The following is a 17377-nucleotide window of genomic DNA, read 5'->3' on the forward strand; positions in this document are numbered from 1 at the left end:
ACTGTATGCAACACAAAACAATAACTTTTTCTGAGTTGAGGTTTTGATGTGCAAAGCTGCCTGATTGCCTTTAGGGACTGGATAAGAAAGGCTTCATACATACAGAAATAGTGAGTAGTGCTAACACAAGAACTAGAATTTGTAGCCGGGAATGAAATATCTTTTGTTTGCTTACAAAGATGACTAATATTTGAAGGATATAACACCACATAACATAACACAGAATTTAATATATATAATATAAGAATTTGTTGATCTTTCACCATAACAGAGGTCAGTCTTGCAGAATAACTTCCTGTGAAAAAATGGTGAGACTTTAGAGTCAGTGTTTGGGCTGAAACCCATGAACAACAGGTTTTCAGCTCACAAAGATGTTGAACTGCCTGGTAACTATATCTTACTCCAAGTCAGTCCAATGTATTAAGAAAACTGATTAATTTTCAAGTACATTTTCAGAAAATAATAGTATTCTTTGTTGTTAACCAAGTTTTATGATTAAGTTGGCTGATGCCTTTTTTTTTTAATTTTAGCATAATGTCTCAATAGTTGTTTGAAATGTACCTTTCCTCTGACTTGCACATGTCACCATTTCTTCCAGCTACTCTGTGTTTGGTTTAAAAATAAAAAAAATAGTTTTGCCTTGAAAGATAAGGGTCTGTAGAATGTACACCTGAATATTACAAACTTTGCCTTAAATTGAAACCTGCCCTTCAGTGTCAATGTAGTATAACTCCAAACACCATAGAGAGTGTATAGTGTGATTGGTAAGTAAAGCCTGGAAAGACTGGACAATGCCAAAGTTCAGGTTGTGTGTAGGAGCATATTTTTGCCTTTTCTGTTTGTGTGCTACAATAAATATTTCTTATGCTGGCTGATTTATTAAAATTATACATATCTTTATGGAAGAACAATGGATTATCATTGTAATAAAAAGTAAGGCTGTTTACCTGGGCAGGACATTTAGTGCATTTCTGTCCTTGAGGTTACAAGATTGTGCTAGGTTGTGCTTACATATCGTTAAGTCTATGATTCTATTATATTTCAAAGCTGATTTGGAGTTAGGGTAAAACACAGTATCTGTAAGGACTAGTTATTTTATGGCAGGACCTGGTGTTGTTGCCAAATGACTCTCACTTTAGTAAGGTTTTTTAAGTGCTGATAAGAGTTTGAGTTAATTAAACGGATTAGCTAGCTCTTTGTAAATAATTATAGGATGTTAGGAGTCTACAGACAAATACAAAAATATTATAGATTTTGCAACAGTTTCTATCACAATTATCATCTAGGAAAATTTGGATTAAAGAACCGATGGTACTTTCCCTTTACTGTTTCCTACTGGAAGAACCTGTGTGGTGCAGAGAGAAGGAACAGACATTATCTGAATTCTAATATGCTTTTCTTCAATGAAAACTTCCAAGAAAAAGGTTTGTAGAATTTTAGTAATGGCTCTTCTGTGAAAATTGTGCTGATTTTGACCAATCTGCTTTTATAATTGTTTCATCCTATATTATGTGTTTTGATCTTGCTTTCCTCCATTATATAGTCTATACTATGAACATTATGTACTGTTAATTGTGCTATCACCTGTAATGCTCATATTATTCTATTTAAAATATTGTACACAAATATTTAAGAAAATTATATTACAAATGTAAAATAAGCGCCTCTTGGGTTAATCCTGTCCTTGTGTATTGTCTCTTTACTTTGTTAGGATCTTCTTAAGTTCCTTGAACACTTCATACTCTTACTGAATCTGAAAAGTATTGTGCTTTATTAACTTTCCCCCCCACAGTCTAATTTTCTTCTTCCTCCTCTGCTGTTTTAATTTTCTTCTTGTTTCACTGGAAAAATTAACTTAGTTAATTTCTTTCCCTTCTATTTCTCATTTCCCTGTTTTCTAATCATTGTTCTTTCTGTCTGCTTCTTAGCCTTTTGTTTAAAAAACTACTGTTACTATAAGTGATTTTTATCTGCCTTCAGACACTTCCACTGCTCTTCTATTTCTTTTTTCACTAGCTCAAAATTAATTTAGTTTTTTAGGCTTTTCCCCCTCTCGGGTCTGTTTAAGGATTTTCTCACATTTCGTTCATATTTTGTGAATGCAGGAGTAAGTCACCCTCACTTCTGTTCTCTCTTGGGCCTTAGAACAATATGATGGGTTGTTATGGGGTTTTTGGAAGTTACAGTGGCTTGGAAATGATCTAGTTGTCTGTAGCATAGGCAAAGAAGCTGAACAACTCAGCAGTTGTATTGGTATTGGTATATCCTAGAGTAGGGCAAACTTCAAAATGTCTTGAAGTTAATTTAAACATTTCTGGGGAAAAAAATAGTATTAATTTTGCCTGAATTTCTGAAATTTGGAACAATATCATTTTGTTGAGATAATTTGTCATTGATCCTTACTGAAAGTGAAGATTTTCAGTGTTTCCCCTTGGGTTCACCATATCCTCTTTGAAACACAAAAGAAAAAAACTCCTCTGCCGTTGTTACAGCAAAGTGACTTGCTCGTGGGTGATTTCTGCCTTTGTTCCATGTAGTCCAGGTAAGGACTGATCCAGTGGGGGTGGAAAGCACTTTGGAAATCAGAGGTGTGTCAGGGAAGGGCTTGAGTGTAAGTCCTACAAGCTGGAACTACAACTAGAGTAAGGCTGACAGAGACCTGGGTGCTCAGTACCCACTTGGAACTCGTCTTAGGAGAAGTACGAGGGTGATCAATTTCCTGCTTGCAAGTAATTTGGAGCTTTCATCTCAGTCTTACCTGAGATACATTGTTTCAGGCTCAGTGTGCTTCAAGTTTTTTTAAGTTCCAGAATGTACTTGCAAATTTAAGAAGCAGTGGAAAAAGCACAAATAAGGTTTGATGGTGGTTTTAGTCTCCAGACCAAAAGACAGAGGAGCTAACTGGAAGAGAGTTTCATGGGTAGGATGACCTCAGAAATGTCTGGTTGGTCATCTCAGTTTGCAGAGTTAGAAAAACACTAGGTATCTACTTGCATTGAGGACTCAGAGTTTTGTTAAGACTAGACAGCTGCTCTGAATTATTTTTCAGAGATCTGCTTTGCTTTATTGACTGAGGGAATTAAGAGGATTAACTGACTCTGCTTGTTAAAGTTACGTGCCTAAAACTAGATGGAATATATGGAATAGTTCACACAGATAGAATTCTCTCCTACTCATGGGCATAAACCAATCATTCAAGCTACATTATTTTAAGTGTTTTTTCTAGTAGAAGTAAAATATAACAACTATGGATACACATGTTGCTGTGCACACAAATTGGCATGATTGTTTTATGTTGCTTTTTATAACTGCAAATAGGTCAAATTCTTAGGAAATACTAAATGGCATAATATCTTTGATTTCAGTGCACCTAAAGTCAGGTTGGAGCATTTGAACATCTGTTCTAGGCTTTGGGAAATGGCAAGAGGGATTAAGTTAATTTGTTTTTCCCTATATACACACACATGTATGTTTAGATTTAGCAGCCCTCTTGATCTGCTGCCTTTCCCCTTACAGAGCCAGCACCTCCAACCTGGAAAGTTCCATGTGTTGAAGGGGCAACAGTCGGTGTCATGCTGCTGTCTCTCACCAAAGAGCATGTGGATGGCCAGAAGGCTGCTGTTAAAGATCTCAGTCTCACTTTCCATAGAGGTCAGATAACAGCACTCTTGGGACCTAATGGAGCTGGCAAGACGACAGTTATGTAAGTCTGTCATTTAGTGCTATTACATTCCCCTAAAACTCTGCTATTCTTTCTCACTTCCAGAAGTTAGTGATCTCTTTCCTATGTCTGCCTTTTTCCAAATAAATATTTAATAAACTTCCCAAAGTACTTGGAAAATGAAGGCTATGTATCTATGATAAAAGCAGTCTATTGAATAGAGAATTGGGTCCTCTGTGCCACTGAAACTAAGACATAGTAGTTCAGGAGCAGCTTAAGTAAGAGCTGGGATTGTCTAGTTGTGGAGCTGAAGACATCTCAGGAAAGTGTTCTTTTCTGGCATCCCATGTGTACTCCTATTACATGGAGAGTGTGGAGTTTTATGAAGTTCTGTTCTTTGTTCCTAGAGGTTTCAGGGGACTTCTTGGCAGCTGAGTAGAAATGAAAATAAAATGAAAATGACATTTAAAAATGTCTCAATTAAGAAACCTATGTATTTCTGTCTTTATGTTAACGCTGATTAGTTTTAATAAAACCAATGATGCAGGATGGGACCCAATGAGGAACTACTCTTGCTGAATTTTTTTCTCTTGTATCAGATCACTGTTAACTGGTCTGTATCCACCGAGCTCTGGTACAATAATTATTAATGGAAAGGACATACGTACTGATCTGGCTGCCATCAGATCAGAGCTTGGTGTTTGCCCACAATATGATGTCCTGTTCAATGTACTAACGGTGCGAGAACATCTACTGCTTTATGGGTCAGTAAAGGCACCTGGCTGGACAAGGGAGCAGTTGAATCAGCAAGTCAGTGGGTAAGTTTTCCTTTTATTTGTTGAAACCTGTCAAGTACACCAGTAGTGTCTATTGCAAGACACTCAAAGAAGTGCTAAAGCAAAATTGCAAGTAGAAATGAATGGAAACCACATTAGTTTTTACCATACTTCATGTTCTGAAACTGTGTCTTGAAAATAGATTTCCTAGTTTCTAACCTCTAACGGAATGTAATTGTAGTGAAACTGTCAAGGTTTAAAAACCTAGTTTAGTGTATATACAGTTTTGTCTGGAGCGGAGGTGGTTAGCCTGGTAGTTTCCAGCCACTTGGTGTCTGCTTTACCTCTCTCCTTGCTGGAGAGGCATGCAGAAAGTAAACTGCTGTGAGTTTGACCTGAATTGTCAGATAAGTGAACACTTATGTATTTGTTATCCTGCATTCCCTCACCTGCAGCAGAGGTAAGCTTGGAAAACCAGAAGAGCCAGGCAAAGGCAGTGCTTGTTATAGTCTTTTTTAACTGACCATCATCTTTTGCCTTTGTCAAATTCAGACTTTAAATGTGTTTAATAAGTGAAGGGGTTTAAACACAAGCAATCCAATAGGAAAAAAGAAGCCAGAGCTTGACCACAGAGGATTTCCCATTTTGATATAGGACTAGATCTTCATTTTTGCATCACGTACGTTAAATTACTAGTAATCTGTACAAAGTGAGATCTTGTTCACTAACAGCAAACTGCATGTTCTGAACTTTAGGAGTAAAATGTATGCTCTTCTAGTTGTGTGGCAGTGTAGTTTCTATTTATTTCTGATTCATGGTAGATTGTGTGGAGGGCTGGGCACTTCCATGCTTCAGTGGAAATAAATGCTAGAGAGTTTTCCTTAAATGAACAGTTAGGCAACAAGTCATATGAGGAGCGGCTGAGGGAACTAGAGATGTTTAGTTTGGAGGAGATTGAGGGGAGGCCTCATTGCCCTCTACAACTACCTGAAAGGAGGTTGTAGGGAGGTGGATGTTTGCCTCTTCTCCCAAGTGAGTAATTACAGGACCAGAGGAAATGGCCTGAAGCTGTGGCAAGGGGGGTTTAGGTTGGATATTTGGGAAGAATTTCTTTACTGAAAGAGTGGTGAGGCAGTGGAACAGCCTGCCCAGGGAGGTGGGGGAGTCGCCATCCCTGGAGGTGTTCAAGAAACATGTAGATGAGGAACTTCAGGGCATGCTCTAGTGGCTGAAGTTGTTGCATTTGGGTTTTCTTGTTGTGGTTGGTTGTGGTTTTTTTTGTTTTGTTTTATGGTTGGACCTGGTGATCTTAGAGGTCCTTTCCAACCATGACTATTCTGGGATTCTGGAATTCTGTGATATGCGGACACATTGTGGCATAGTGGCTTGACTTTGTAGTCACTATCATAAAAGCTTGTTACTTTAAATTTTTGATCTGAAAAAATCTGGTGTGGGACACTGTATTATCTCTAGAAACAACAGAAAAAAACTCTCTAGAACAATACAAACAAACCAAACCTGGTGTTTTGTTAAAATTTATGCAAAATAATATCCTGTATTTTATTGCACTTAGGCTGCTGAATTGTAATTCCAGCAACATTCTATCATAGTAATGGCACAGAAGAATACTCGGGACTCTGCAGGCCTTGCTACTAAGAAAGAGATAATTTTTTAAAAGGCAATGAAAACTTTATAATAATACAGAGAAATTAGAAAAGCAAAAAAACAATGAAACAAAATTTGCTTTTAATTAAGAAAAAAAAAAAAGATGGCTTCTAAATAGATTAATAATAATTTTCCTGGATATATATCTATACAACAAGTATAGAAACCTGTTTTCTTAAATTGTAAAAATCTCTGGGTAAATGGTATGGTTTACAGACTGCATATTCACTCAAATGTTTCTGGGGATTTTTTTTAGGACTGTTGAGTATTTAAGTCTTGATTGCCAGTCCTATAGCAAGTGAAAGCTTTTAGGTCAATGACTGGATGTCCATTGTGTTGAAAAATAAATTTATGTTTTCCACATATTGCTTAGCTGAAAGATCTTAAGAATGCAAGGACTGAATATGAAATGTCTGTAAGGTGTTTCCCAGTCCTTAATACATAAATTAAATTAGGTTGGATTAGGCAGTAGTATCCTGCCTAGGGACGGCTAATCTGTTTACTTCCCAGAAATATGTTGTTTTTTAAAAAAAGCAACAAAAAGCAGTGTTCCATGTCCTTCAAATGACCACACATTTTTAAAAACTCAGGAATTTTTAAAGTCCTTTAGGTAGCTGCAAAAACTGAAACACTGAGTTATGAAACTAACCATCTTTACTGTCTTCTGCGAAGCTATAATCTAGAGTTTGGGGAAATAATTGGACAAACTGTTTATTTTGTTGGACTTAATTTCTAAATTTCCTGTTCTAACCACTGCAATACTTAAGCAGAATTTGTATTTCAGGTGGTGATGAGTATTTATAGTTTGTAGGTAAAGAGATCAGTTTTTTCTATTAAGTTTTGTCACTTAATTGTATAGTCAGTCATAGCTAGTGTTTTTTCACTTTTCATTGACAGTGACTTTCCAGTAATTCTACTCTGAGTGGACATGATGTGACTGAAAAACTTCTTCAAAACTGTTCTCATTTCTGTACTCCTATTTCAGAGCTCTGGAAGATGTGGATTTGTCCCAACATCAGTACAAACCTGTTGGAGCCCTTTCTGGGGGAATGAAAAGAAGGCTTTCAATTGCCATCTCCTTTATTGGAAACTCCAAGACAATTGTTCTAGATGAGCCCACCAGTGGGGTAGATCCATGTTCTCGCCGCAGCATCTGGGATGTTCTTCTGAAGTACAAAGCTGGTACAAAGCTTATACACATGATGTGCTGCATATATTTGCCTTTCTGAAATTCTATTTCAATAACTTTAAACAGGATAGTCAGAAAATTAGTATTGCTATTCAGTAAGTAAATACATTAATTTCAGGGGTAACATTTAGTTGAATTTGGTAAGGTTTAAAAAAGCCAAGTGAAATTACAAGAATAACTTCTATCTCACAGAAAGATACCAAGTCCAACAGAAGTTTGAGCTCTAGTTCTGAGTCCTGTAGTGAAGGTTCTCTTCATTTTTGTTAGCCTTTCAAAATTATGTTTTGGTTTTCATTTCCCATTTTGCACATATCTGTATATAGATGCATTTATACTTCTAATGAAAATAGACTCATCAGTCTGCTACGTTATTTTTTTAATTGCCATAAGGTTAAAAATTGATTTTGGGGAGCAAACTCTTCAGCTAGTGAGCATTCAGTTAACTGTAACAACTCACAGTGAGTGATCCATTTGAACAGACACCGCTGTTATGTTGTTTTAAGGAATCTTAAAACAGCTTGAAGGTGTAATGGCTTAATGCTTCTAACTATGTGTAATACAACGCAAAGCAAGTTTAGACCTGAATCTAACTCAAATTGTAAATCTGAATGTGGGTTTTGAAGAGACCCAAAACATGTTCCCTTAAGGTTAAAGGACCCTTGTGAAAGCATGGGGTGTTTCTCTAGAATCCAGATTTTGTAGACATGATCCAATCTTTCTGATGCAGGTTGCACACTGATCTTTACCACTCACCATCTTGATGAGGCAGAGGTGCTCAGCGATCGCATTGCCATCCTGCAGCGTGGCCAGCTGAGGTGCTGTGGTTCTCCCTCTTATCTGAGGGAAACATATGGACAGGGACACAGTCTAACACTCATAAAAAAGGTATAATAAAATAGTCTGTACACAACTTAACAGTGCCTGCCAAGGAATGGCTGTGTGTATTCTAAGGGAGTGGCATGTCCCTGCCAGGAAGCAGTAAGTATATAGTTTATCAGAGCCAGCAAAACGTTTTTATCAGCTTTCTTGGTTGTTTTAGGTGGGTGTTATTATTATTATTACTACTACTACTATTATTATTGTTTAGACGACCACAATAACATCTTTGCAAGAGAAGAATTTCTACATTTACCTGAAAAGGGCTATCTTTATTCCTGGGAAGTAGTGTCTGCATCCCAGTTTTGATGCAGTTTCATCAGTGGAACTTTTCCTGCATGAATTCTACTATCAAGTCCCATACTTCTGGTAACATTTAATTTGTTGTACATGTTTATCTTTCTTTTCTCATAGCCCTCTGTGTTTGAAATCCAGGATCCTAAGCATATTATTCAGGTCACATCTTTGGTACAGACTCATATCCCAGAAGCATTCTTGAAAGAGAACAGTGGAACTGAGCTGACCTATGTGATTCCAGAAAGCGCAGATAAGACCTCTTTTAAAAGTCTTTTTCAGGCTTTAGATCAAAGCCTTCATCATCTACATGTGACTGGCTATGGCATTTCTGACACCACCTTGGAAGAGGTACTTCTTGTTTTCCTGTGTAATGACATTTTCTTGGTTACAGAATCCTGTGTTAGCTCCCAGCTGCTCTCAACTGTTATCCATCATATTGCACAACCGTTCATTGAGAGAAACGTTTTCTTAAAAAAACAAACCAACCAAAATCTAAAAAAACCCCAAAAAAACCGCAACCTCAGGCAAAAGTTATACTTTATAGCTGTACTATTAATTTCAGCACTCACTCTACTACAATTTATTTCAAAAATCCAATGTGAAGGCTGAGGACCTGTGTAACTCTACATAGTTTGTTTCTGCATTTATTAAGGAAAAGTTAATGTGCAATTGATTTAGTGAGAAAGGCTGCTGTCCTGAATCTCTAGCATCAAAATGAACTTTGAAATTACAAGGCCTTCTCCTTCTGTTCCTTGGAAATGTAGGAGATAATATGATGTCGTACTGTGGTCAGCTGGAACACAAGACCCCTCAGGGAAAATGCTCATCTTTCTTGGTTTTATGAAGACGATACACTTTAAGACCTCTCAGATATCACTTATGCATTGTATTTTTGTTCCATGAGCTATACATATGGGAATTAATGGGGTAAGATACATGAAAATGCATTAGCAGTTCTGGGTTGTTTTGCAAGTTTAGAATTGTTCATCTTATATAATCTGTGGGAAAAAGTATAAATTGGACCCCAGTAATGCAAGTAAACCTAACATCACAATTTTACATTAAATTTATTGAACCAATGTGGAACCACGTGGAGCTGAGGAATCCTGAAGTGGCCCATTGGGAGACATCTTTAGGACTATATTGATATGCCACATAGATTTTTAGGACCTGGTTTTGCACATTTCTTTTCAAACTGCAGCCCAAAGAATGATCTATCAGCAAGTATGTGGTTTCTTTTGAAGTTAAACTCTATATAACCGAGTTATTTATAAAGAAAAACAAAACACTTCTCTTCAGTGTTTCTCCTATAAATGACCACAATACATAACGCTGTTGTGACAAGGATTTGCTATGCAATGGGTGGGAGAATGGGGATAAAAAGAAATCAAACAAGTTTAATAAACATTTTACATAATGCTGGAAAGCAAATTACATTCCTGCTACATAATTTTATGAAGCAAGTTAAAAGCTTATTGAAAACTTGTTATTTTTTTTTAAATTACATAGGGTGATTAACATGCTATAAGAAATAATACTGTTTGCTGCTGAACTTTATAGAATCATAGAATGTATTGGGTTGGAGGGGACCTCTAAAGGTCATCTAGTCCAACCCCCATTATGAGGTAATGTACATTACACGTTCTGAAGTAATGTATATATTGAGAATCTTTTTTTGTTTGTTTGTTTACATCCTTGTGAGATATCATACCACTTCCCAGAACTGGCATCTGTAAAGTAACTGTGTAGTTGTCATGGAATACGAGGAAGTTTCCTCAGTGTGCTGCATCTATTATTCACTTAAGAGCTTGCTTTTGGTTGTTTTCTGCAGGAGATTTAAAAAAAACCCAAAGCAACAAAAACTTTAAAGGTGTGTTAGATAGTCATATAGCATCCTTCAACTTGAAGACTTAATGCATTGATATGGGGTTATTTCTATTATCTCATCATTAGTCATTGTTACAACCTCAGTTCTCAATTTTCTTATGAAAAGCCTCTTTGCATTGGCAACTAAATTGATAGTACATAATAGTGCTATTTAGTCTATTCAAACAATTGAAACTCTGACTTTAAAGGAAGAAATGTGTTATAATTTTTATTGTGTTCTTTCTTTCTGTTCCCTCATACAGTCACCATTTATTCTATTTCAGTCTAAAAGTCTTACTCGTAAAGGGAAACCAGGCTTCCATACATCCTTCAAAAGAATCTTGAAGTTTTAACAACATCAGTTCCTGACACTTTCAAATCTCACTTATATTTGCTTCATATTAGGCTTTAAATATCTTTTACAAACATTGGTATTTGTGTACTTAATAATGCTTGTAATCCGAAGTGTGTTAGCAGAACCAAAAGGAGGATAGAAGGGCGTTTAATTAAATTAAGTGCATACTGAGAGCTCGCTGGAGGATGATGTTTAACTTTCTGGCAACTCTGGAGGTTTCACAGCTTATTGCTTTCTTCCTCTGAGGAGAGAACAAAATCATTGAAACATCTTTGCAAAATGAGATGTGTTGAAATACCCGTTAATTGGGTACTGCTTTAAATTCTCTTCCTTGAAATGACCAGAGAGTTTGCCTCAAAACTTTCAAGGGAAAGCCATCTACCTCCTTGAAATATTTTAGTCTTAAAACAGTATGTAGCTTCTAACGAGATTTGGTTTTGTTGAGAGTTGAGAATTAACCTATTTCACTGTAGTATTGTCATCTAGCCAGACCTTTTTCCTTGAGAAAAAAGGACTTCCTATGCCTACTGACAATCTGCTGGTTTGAAAGAGGCAGCCAGGGCCGTAGCTGTTGCTTGCAGGTAGAGTAGTCCTCAACAGCTAGCGGGACTACCTGCTTGCTCCATCCCCAAGAGAGGCCAATGTGGGCCTTCAGTGCCTGGTGTGGAGCAAGCAGGTGCCTGTTTAGCAGGCGAACATTGACTTGCTTGCAAAAGTTCCTCAGTCATCAGTTATCCACAGTGAATGACCCTAAGACTGCTTCTGCATAGTTCTGCTTAGTGAAACACACCTGCAGCTACAGAAGACCATACTGAGCATGGACTGCCTGGAAGAAAAAATAAAACCAATATGAATAGAAAATGTAATAACAGGAAAATTTGCTCCTACATAAGGAACTTATGTAAGGTAAAATATGGATTACATATCGTAGAATCATAGAATGGTTTGGGTTGGAAAGGACCTTAAAGACCATCTAGTTCCAACTCTCCTTGCCATGGGCAGGGACACCTCACAGGATATGTAGGTTTAAAACTTATTATTTTCAGGGATACCTGCCTTGATACTACCCAGTTACTGAAGAAAATTCAGTGATGGTTAATTATGCAGAATGTAGACATTTCCCAAGTGGAATATATAGTATTTCATGAAAGGGAGATTTTCAGATTTCCATGTTTTTTTGGGTGTTACCAGTCGTGTAAGTATGGAACAATTAGTATTTAGCACTGATATGTTCAGAGGAGTCTGCCTGTCCTAGTGAAAAGGTCTACAAAAACAGTTGGGAAAATGTTAAACATGGTTTCCATGTGATCCTAATTCCACGTGCTGCTTACTTTTCAGGGACTTTTATATGGCTTTTAAATTATGTAATAATTAGCACTCACAGTTTTGATTACTCTTTTTGCAGGTGCTTTTTTGCAAATTAGCTGACAGAAAGCAATTAAAGCAATTAACACATTCCCACTGCAAAATACTTGTGATACCCATGGGATTTGTGGAATAAGAGGGCCCAGAAACATTGCTAAAATATCATTTGGTGGTTCTAGATGATAAAGGACTGTGTACAGTTGTCAGTTGGGGTTTTGTTTGGTTTTTTCCCCCCTCTCTTCACTGTCTCTCTTTCAAGCACTTTGGTTTTCTGCACTTTTTTATTTCAAGTGAAGATATGTTCTAGGAACAATAACTAAGGTGTGAGAGGTTCCCCATGATCTCCAATGAAGTGTCAAGGAAACTTTGACACTGAATCAGTGAACTAGGCTTGTTAGTATGATGCTGTCCCAAAGGAGAAATCATGAAGAAATTGGGGAGTAGCTACCTAGTGCAGCTTAGGAGGGTGCAGGCGATGTCTATTTCCTCTGTTTCTTCAGAGAGCTGTCTGGACAAATCCTTGGTCAGATATGGACTTGCTAGCTAAAACAGAAATTAAGCAGGAATTGCTAAGACATGTAGGGAACAGGATGATCTGCTGAGTTCTAAAAGACATCTGTTGTTGAATTTACCCAGTCTTTCAAGTATGGCAAGAACACATTGTCTCTCTGTCATGGTGTCTAATCCTGACCTTTCCAGATCTAGCACTTGGCTGAATTTGGTGTGCAGAGGAGCCATCAGCAAGCAGGCCCAAAGCAACAAATTAGAATGTGGCTTTGGACAGTCAGGATCTCTCTCCAGGGTGTAATATAGAAATATCAAGAGGTATTAATTTTTTCTAGCCTTGCAGTTGTGAATTGCCAAAAATGTTCCCTGAAAGCTGGTAGGTAACAAAAGCCATCGATAATTACTGTTAAATGGCAATTATATTCACTAAGCAAAATATGGTTTATGTAACCATCAGACCTGAGCAAGTCAAGAATTGTCTTTCCACAATTATAAAGTACTTCAAATGGACTAGTTTTTATTGTCTATTATATGAGCTCCTTGGAAACAAGGAATTTTTTGTCATAACTGATATCAGGTTCTTTTGTGGGAAGAAATAAATGATTTCTCAGTAATTTCTGAAAGTTGCAATGTGGTTATGATCTAAGATGATCTAAGTGTTGCAGTTCAACTCAAACAGAAAAGGAAAGCTAGCAAAGGCTTTCATCAAGAGAAAGCAAACCTGGTTGTACTTTTGCTATTCAATCAGATATATATATATATATATTTAATCTGGAGTTTCTACATTGCTGTTTAAATTGCAGTTCAGGTTGCATACGGAAATGTTAAGTTTATTTTTCATTTGAGTTTACCAGAAATGATATGAGTGTTAATAACTGACTTACTATGAAAGCTGTTCCAAGCTTCTGCAAGGCTGAGGGACTGATAAATGAAATACATCTCTACAGAATTCAAATGATTTTATGTGGAGAGAACCATGAATCAGGACTAAGCAAGAAGTAGTAGGTTGAATACAAATCTATTTGGCAAAGTGTATATATCATTTAATTAGATCTTATGGTTATAAAGTTGGTCAATTCTGCTGTTTTGTGGTGGATTTTTTTTTTTTTTTTTAATGTTATCTTTAACTCCCTTCTTATGTGTGTCATTCTGGTTAGGAAGATTCAACCATAACAATTTTAATCTAGTCCAGATTTTTAGATTGTTATTTTAATTAAAAAATCATTTCAGTTTTTCCCACAGTGGCTTTAGGTAACAGCATCCTATCTTCTCCCAATGTGGGTTGTGCATGCTGATGGTTTTGCTACAAAACATATATTGTTGCCCAGTTCTCTCCATAGTATTAGTTAGGCAGGACTTTGTTAATGTTGACTGTGCCTGATGATTGCATTGCCCTTTAGATGTCTTTCAATAGTGTTATTGCTCACTTTCTTGCACAAATCTATGGACACTTACCAGATCTCTGTGGACTCCTGGTTCTGTAGGATTTTTTACATGACATTTAGTTGTACACAATTAGAAATCTTCAGTAGCAGTTCCAGTTGTGCCCACAGAATTCTAGCTAGAGTTTCAGAAGAGACTTGAAGCTGACAATATGGTAAAAATGGTAGTAACTGAGTTCCAACATGTGCCACAGTTTAGGAGCATAAAATCCATCAATCAAGAACAGCTAGTCTATTGAAAAATCTTTGCAGATAGTATCCTCCATGGGCCAACAATGCTTTGCATCGGTGCTTTTACATCTATTGGCATTTATTCCTTTCCCCTTATCCCCAGGATTCCTCCACTGGACAGCTTGACTGATTCGATAATCGTATTACAGCAGGGTGGCTAAAGAGACCACTACAAATATCTAACAATCTGGATGGTATTTTTTACCTAATGGATTCTAATTTTTTTTTTTTTTTTCCTATTTCATGCAAGGTCTTTCTGAAGCTACTGCAGGACTCAGAGAAAATGCCCTGTATTCCACAGGCAGCATGCCTGGACCACACAAATGGTGCTGAATCATACTGTAAGTAGAAAAGTAGGTAGCATGTGAAGCAGCTAGATTTATAAAGATCATAAAAGCAACTATAAACACACACAAAGTCCCCAAAGTTGAGGAATGCACAAGCAAATGGAGAATGCTGCCCTTCTACAATATGGTAATTTTTTATGTGTGTGATGTAATCTGCCTTGGGTAGTAGGTTTTGTATGTCTACTGTGATTCACCCCTGTTTCACTTTCACAGTTGTCTTCCCACCCTTCTACTGTGTATACACATGCACACAAGCATTCTCTCATTGCATCAGCATTAACATACTGCTTCCGACCAGTCCCTGCACCTAATTACCCTCTTTCACTCGTACTGACAGTGGATAAATATTGCTGAAATATGCCACAGATAAAAAAATCAGGAAGCTATTAGAAAGGTGTATTCATCTCCTCCAAGTCCATGTTGCCCCCCATAGTAGACGATAATTTGTCCTCTCAATTGGTGTGTTAATTCACATTCTGTTACATATTTGTTTGTTGTTTTAAAACAAGTTCCTTAGTGCTTTTTATTTTCCTGCCCTGCAAGCCTGGGAGAAGGTCCTCGTTAACATTTCTGAAACCATAGGAAGCTTGTTCTCTTTAAAAACTCTTCGTAGAAGTCACTAATGTGATACCTTACAAAATGCAAGACTCAGTTCTTTAATGACAGTGCCCACCAAGCTCATCAATATTTTCTCATTATTCCTGGGATTCTCAAGCTTCTATACTTAACCATGTTTCTTCTATGTTATGATTTATATCTAGATTGTAATCTTCTCTGGTTAGATGTCAAACATTTTGTTTGATGTGCAGCTGTTTTTGTTTTATTTCAACAGAACACAGACACAGATAGGTCCTGATCTGTGACTCAGGACCTTAATTATTACAGTAATGAAAATAGTTTTGAAGCAAGCTTGTGTTACGTCTTAGGATAAATTAAATTGGATCTGCCAGCAATGCATAATCAGTGCCAAGCATTGTGGCCTAAGATGAGATATTTCCAATAAAGTGCAAATTTGACTGGGTGACTTTTTGCAGGTGGTCTTTTTTATGGACTATTTCAGCCCCTGTTCAATCTGTGAAGATGTAACCATGTAACAAAAAACCCTCACTAAGCAAAGAAAACATTCACTCCTGTGGGTGGTGAGAACAAGATTCTATTCAAAATACAGCTTTGAATACCTCTTTATTTTATAACTATCAGTTGTGTATTTCTTCAAGGCTCAGCTAGGATATCAAAACCAATTTCAAATCAAAACAGTCTGTCTTATCCACAATGCAGTTTCATTAAAGAGTAAGATTTATGGTTCCTAAAGTAATGAAAACAGAGTGTTCTGTACCTGACAACTTCATATCTTTTACCATCCACATTTCAAAACACATGACTTAGTATTTGTTAAAGTTATTGCATTAATAAAGAATCTAGTAATCAGAGGCTCTGTATTTTTCAGTCTGATAAATTATAGCAAGAAAATATGATTATAGTGCTATTTCTTTGGGGATGAGAGTACTGCAAAATTGTCATTCATTGCAGATGACTGTCATTCATCATTAAGGACAGTTGTGAAGTGTAGGCATAAGGGATCTGGGAAATGGTCATGAAAGGTATCTGTCATTGTCAAAGCTAACCAGAATACTCCATGGGCAATAGCTTGACCTGTATAATTTTGTCTTTGAAAGCAGATTCAAAGGCAGTAAAACTTTCTGTTGTCAAAGTAGTCAAATTAATTTTCAAAACCCCCTGGAGCAAACAGCTGGATTATTGAGAAGATCACAGGATGCTGCTATTTGATTTGTAAAATAATTTGGAGTAGAGAGCTGCTTTGACAAAGCATGGATCTGACCACAAGTAGAGGTATTGACTATCCTTTATGGGTGCTGAGCCCTTGAGGTGTCAGGATTGTGTAGAAACCAAAATGCTGTCTCTTGTCTCCCAGATCAGGAGGTGTAGTGGAACAGTGTTCATGTCGCTTCTTAAATAAAACTGCGAAAAAAACTATACATGATTTAGGCTGATGACCAGTGCCAAAACCAGGCAAGATACATAATTTCAACAAAATATGACAGTAACTGACTGAAGTTGGAACTTTGATAAGTCTAGTTATGTTTTATAGTGTCTTATTGTACTGGGTCTTGCTGGAATGGAGTTAATTTTCCTTGTAACAGCCCTTATGGTGCTGTACTTGGGATCTGTGACTAAAACCATGTTGGTAACACACCAGTGTTTTGGCTATTGCTGAGTAGTACTTGCAGTGTCAAAGCTTCCTCTTTTTCCTATTCTGCCCCCACTCCCTGTGGTGAGTAGGCTGAGGGTGAGCAAGAATCTGGGAGTGTATGTGACCTGAACAGCTGAGCCAAATTCACCAGAGTCATTCAATGCCATATAGTGTTATGTTCAGTAACAAAAACTGAGGGGAGGATTTTTTTGGGGGAGGCAGCCATTACAACCAGACTTGCTGAACATCAGTCTATTTGTGGGAGCTGGGGAGTTATTGCCTTGTCTGTTGTTGTTTTGTGTTGTGGTTTTTTTGTTTTTTTTTTTTCTTTCTATTTCCTGCACTTCTTAAAGTCTCTGTGTCTTGATCCACAAGTTTTCTTGCTTTCTCTCTTCCTTTTCTCTACCCCATCCTGCTGGAGGAGGGGGACCATGACTGAGCAGCTGTGTGCTGCTTAGCTGCTGGCTGGGTCAATGCACTACAATAACATAAAATAAACTCAGAAATATTTGACCCTTTCTAATTGTAAATATTAGAGGTAAGTAGAGGTCCGTTACTGAAATTAATTGTAACAGTTTAAATATTGGT

The 17377-nt window shown here is 37.0% G+C and overlaps 1 protein-coding gene across 1 annotated transcript in view; it reads left to right on the top strand.

The window, feature by feature from the left end:
- Positions 1 to 17377, top strand: part of ABCA13 (ATP binding cassette subfamily A member 13) — a 165533-nt gene that overhangs the window by 67518 nt on the left and 80638 nt on the right. Inside the window, exons 29-36 of the mRNA XM_051610260.1 lie at positions 1287 to 1428; positions 2572 to 2588; positions 3541 to 3703; positions 4261 to 4479; positions 7088 to 7284; positions 8019 to 8176; positions 8582 to 8812; positions 14481 to 14571. Of these exons, the coding sequence (XP_051466220.1) occupies positions 1287 to 1428; positions 2572 to 2588; positions 3541 to 3703; positions 4261 to 4479; positions 7088 to 7284; positions 8019 to 8176; positions 8582 to 8812; positions 14481 to 14571 (1218 nt within the window). The remainder of the gene's footprint in view (positions 1 to 1286; positions 1429 to 2571; positions 2589 to 3540; positions 3704 to 4260; positions 4480 to 7087; positions 7285 to 8018; positions 8177 to 8581; positions 8813 to 14480; positions 14572 to 17377) is intronic.

The sequence above is a fragment of the Apus apus genome, chromosome 2, assembly GCF_020740795.1.
Source record: "Apus apus isolate bApuApu2 chromosome 2, bApuApu2.pri.cur, whole genome shotgun sequence".
NCBI classification, from domain to species: domain Eukaryota; kingdom Metazoa; phylum Chordata; class Aves; order Apodiformes; family Apodidae; genus Apus; species Apus apus.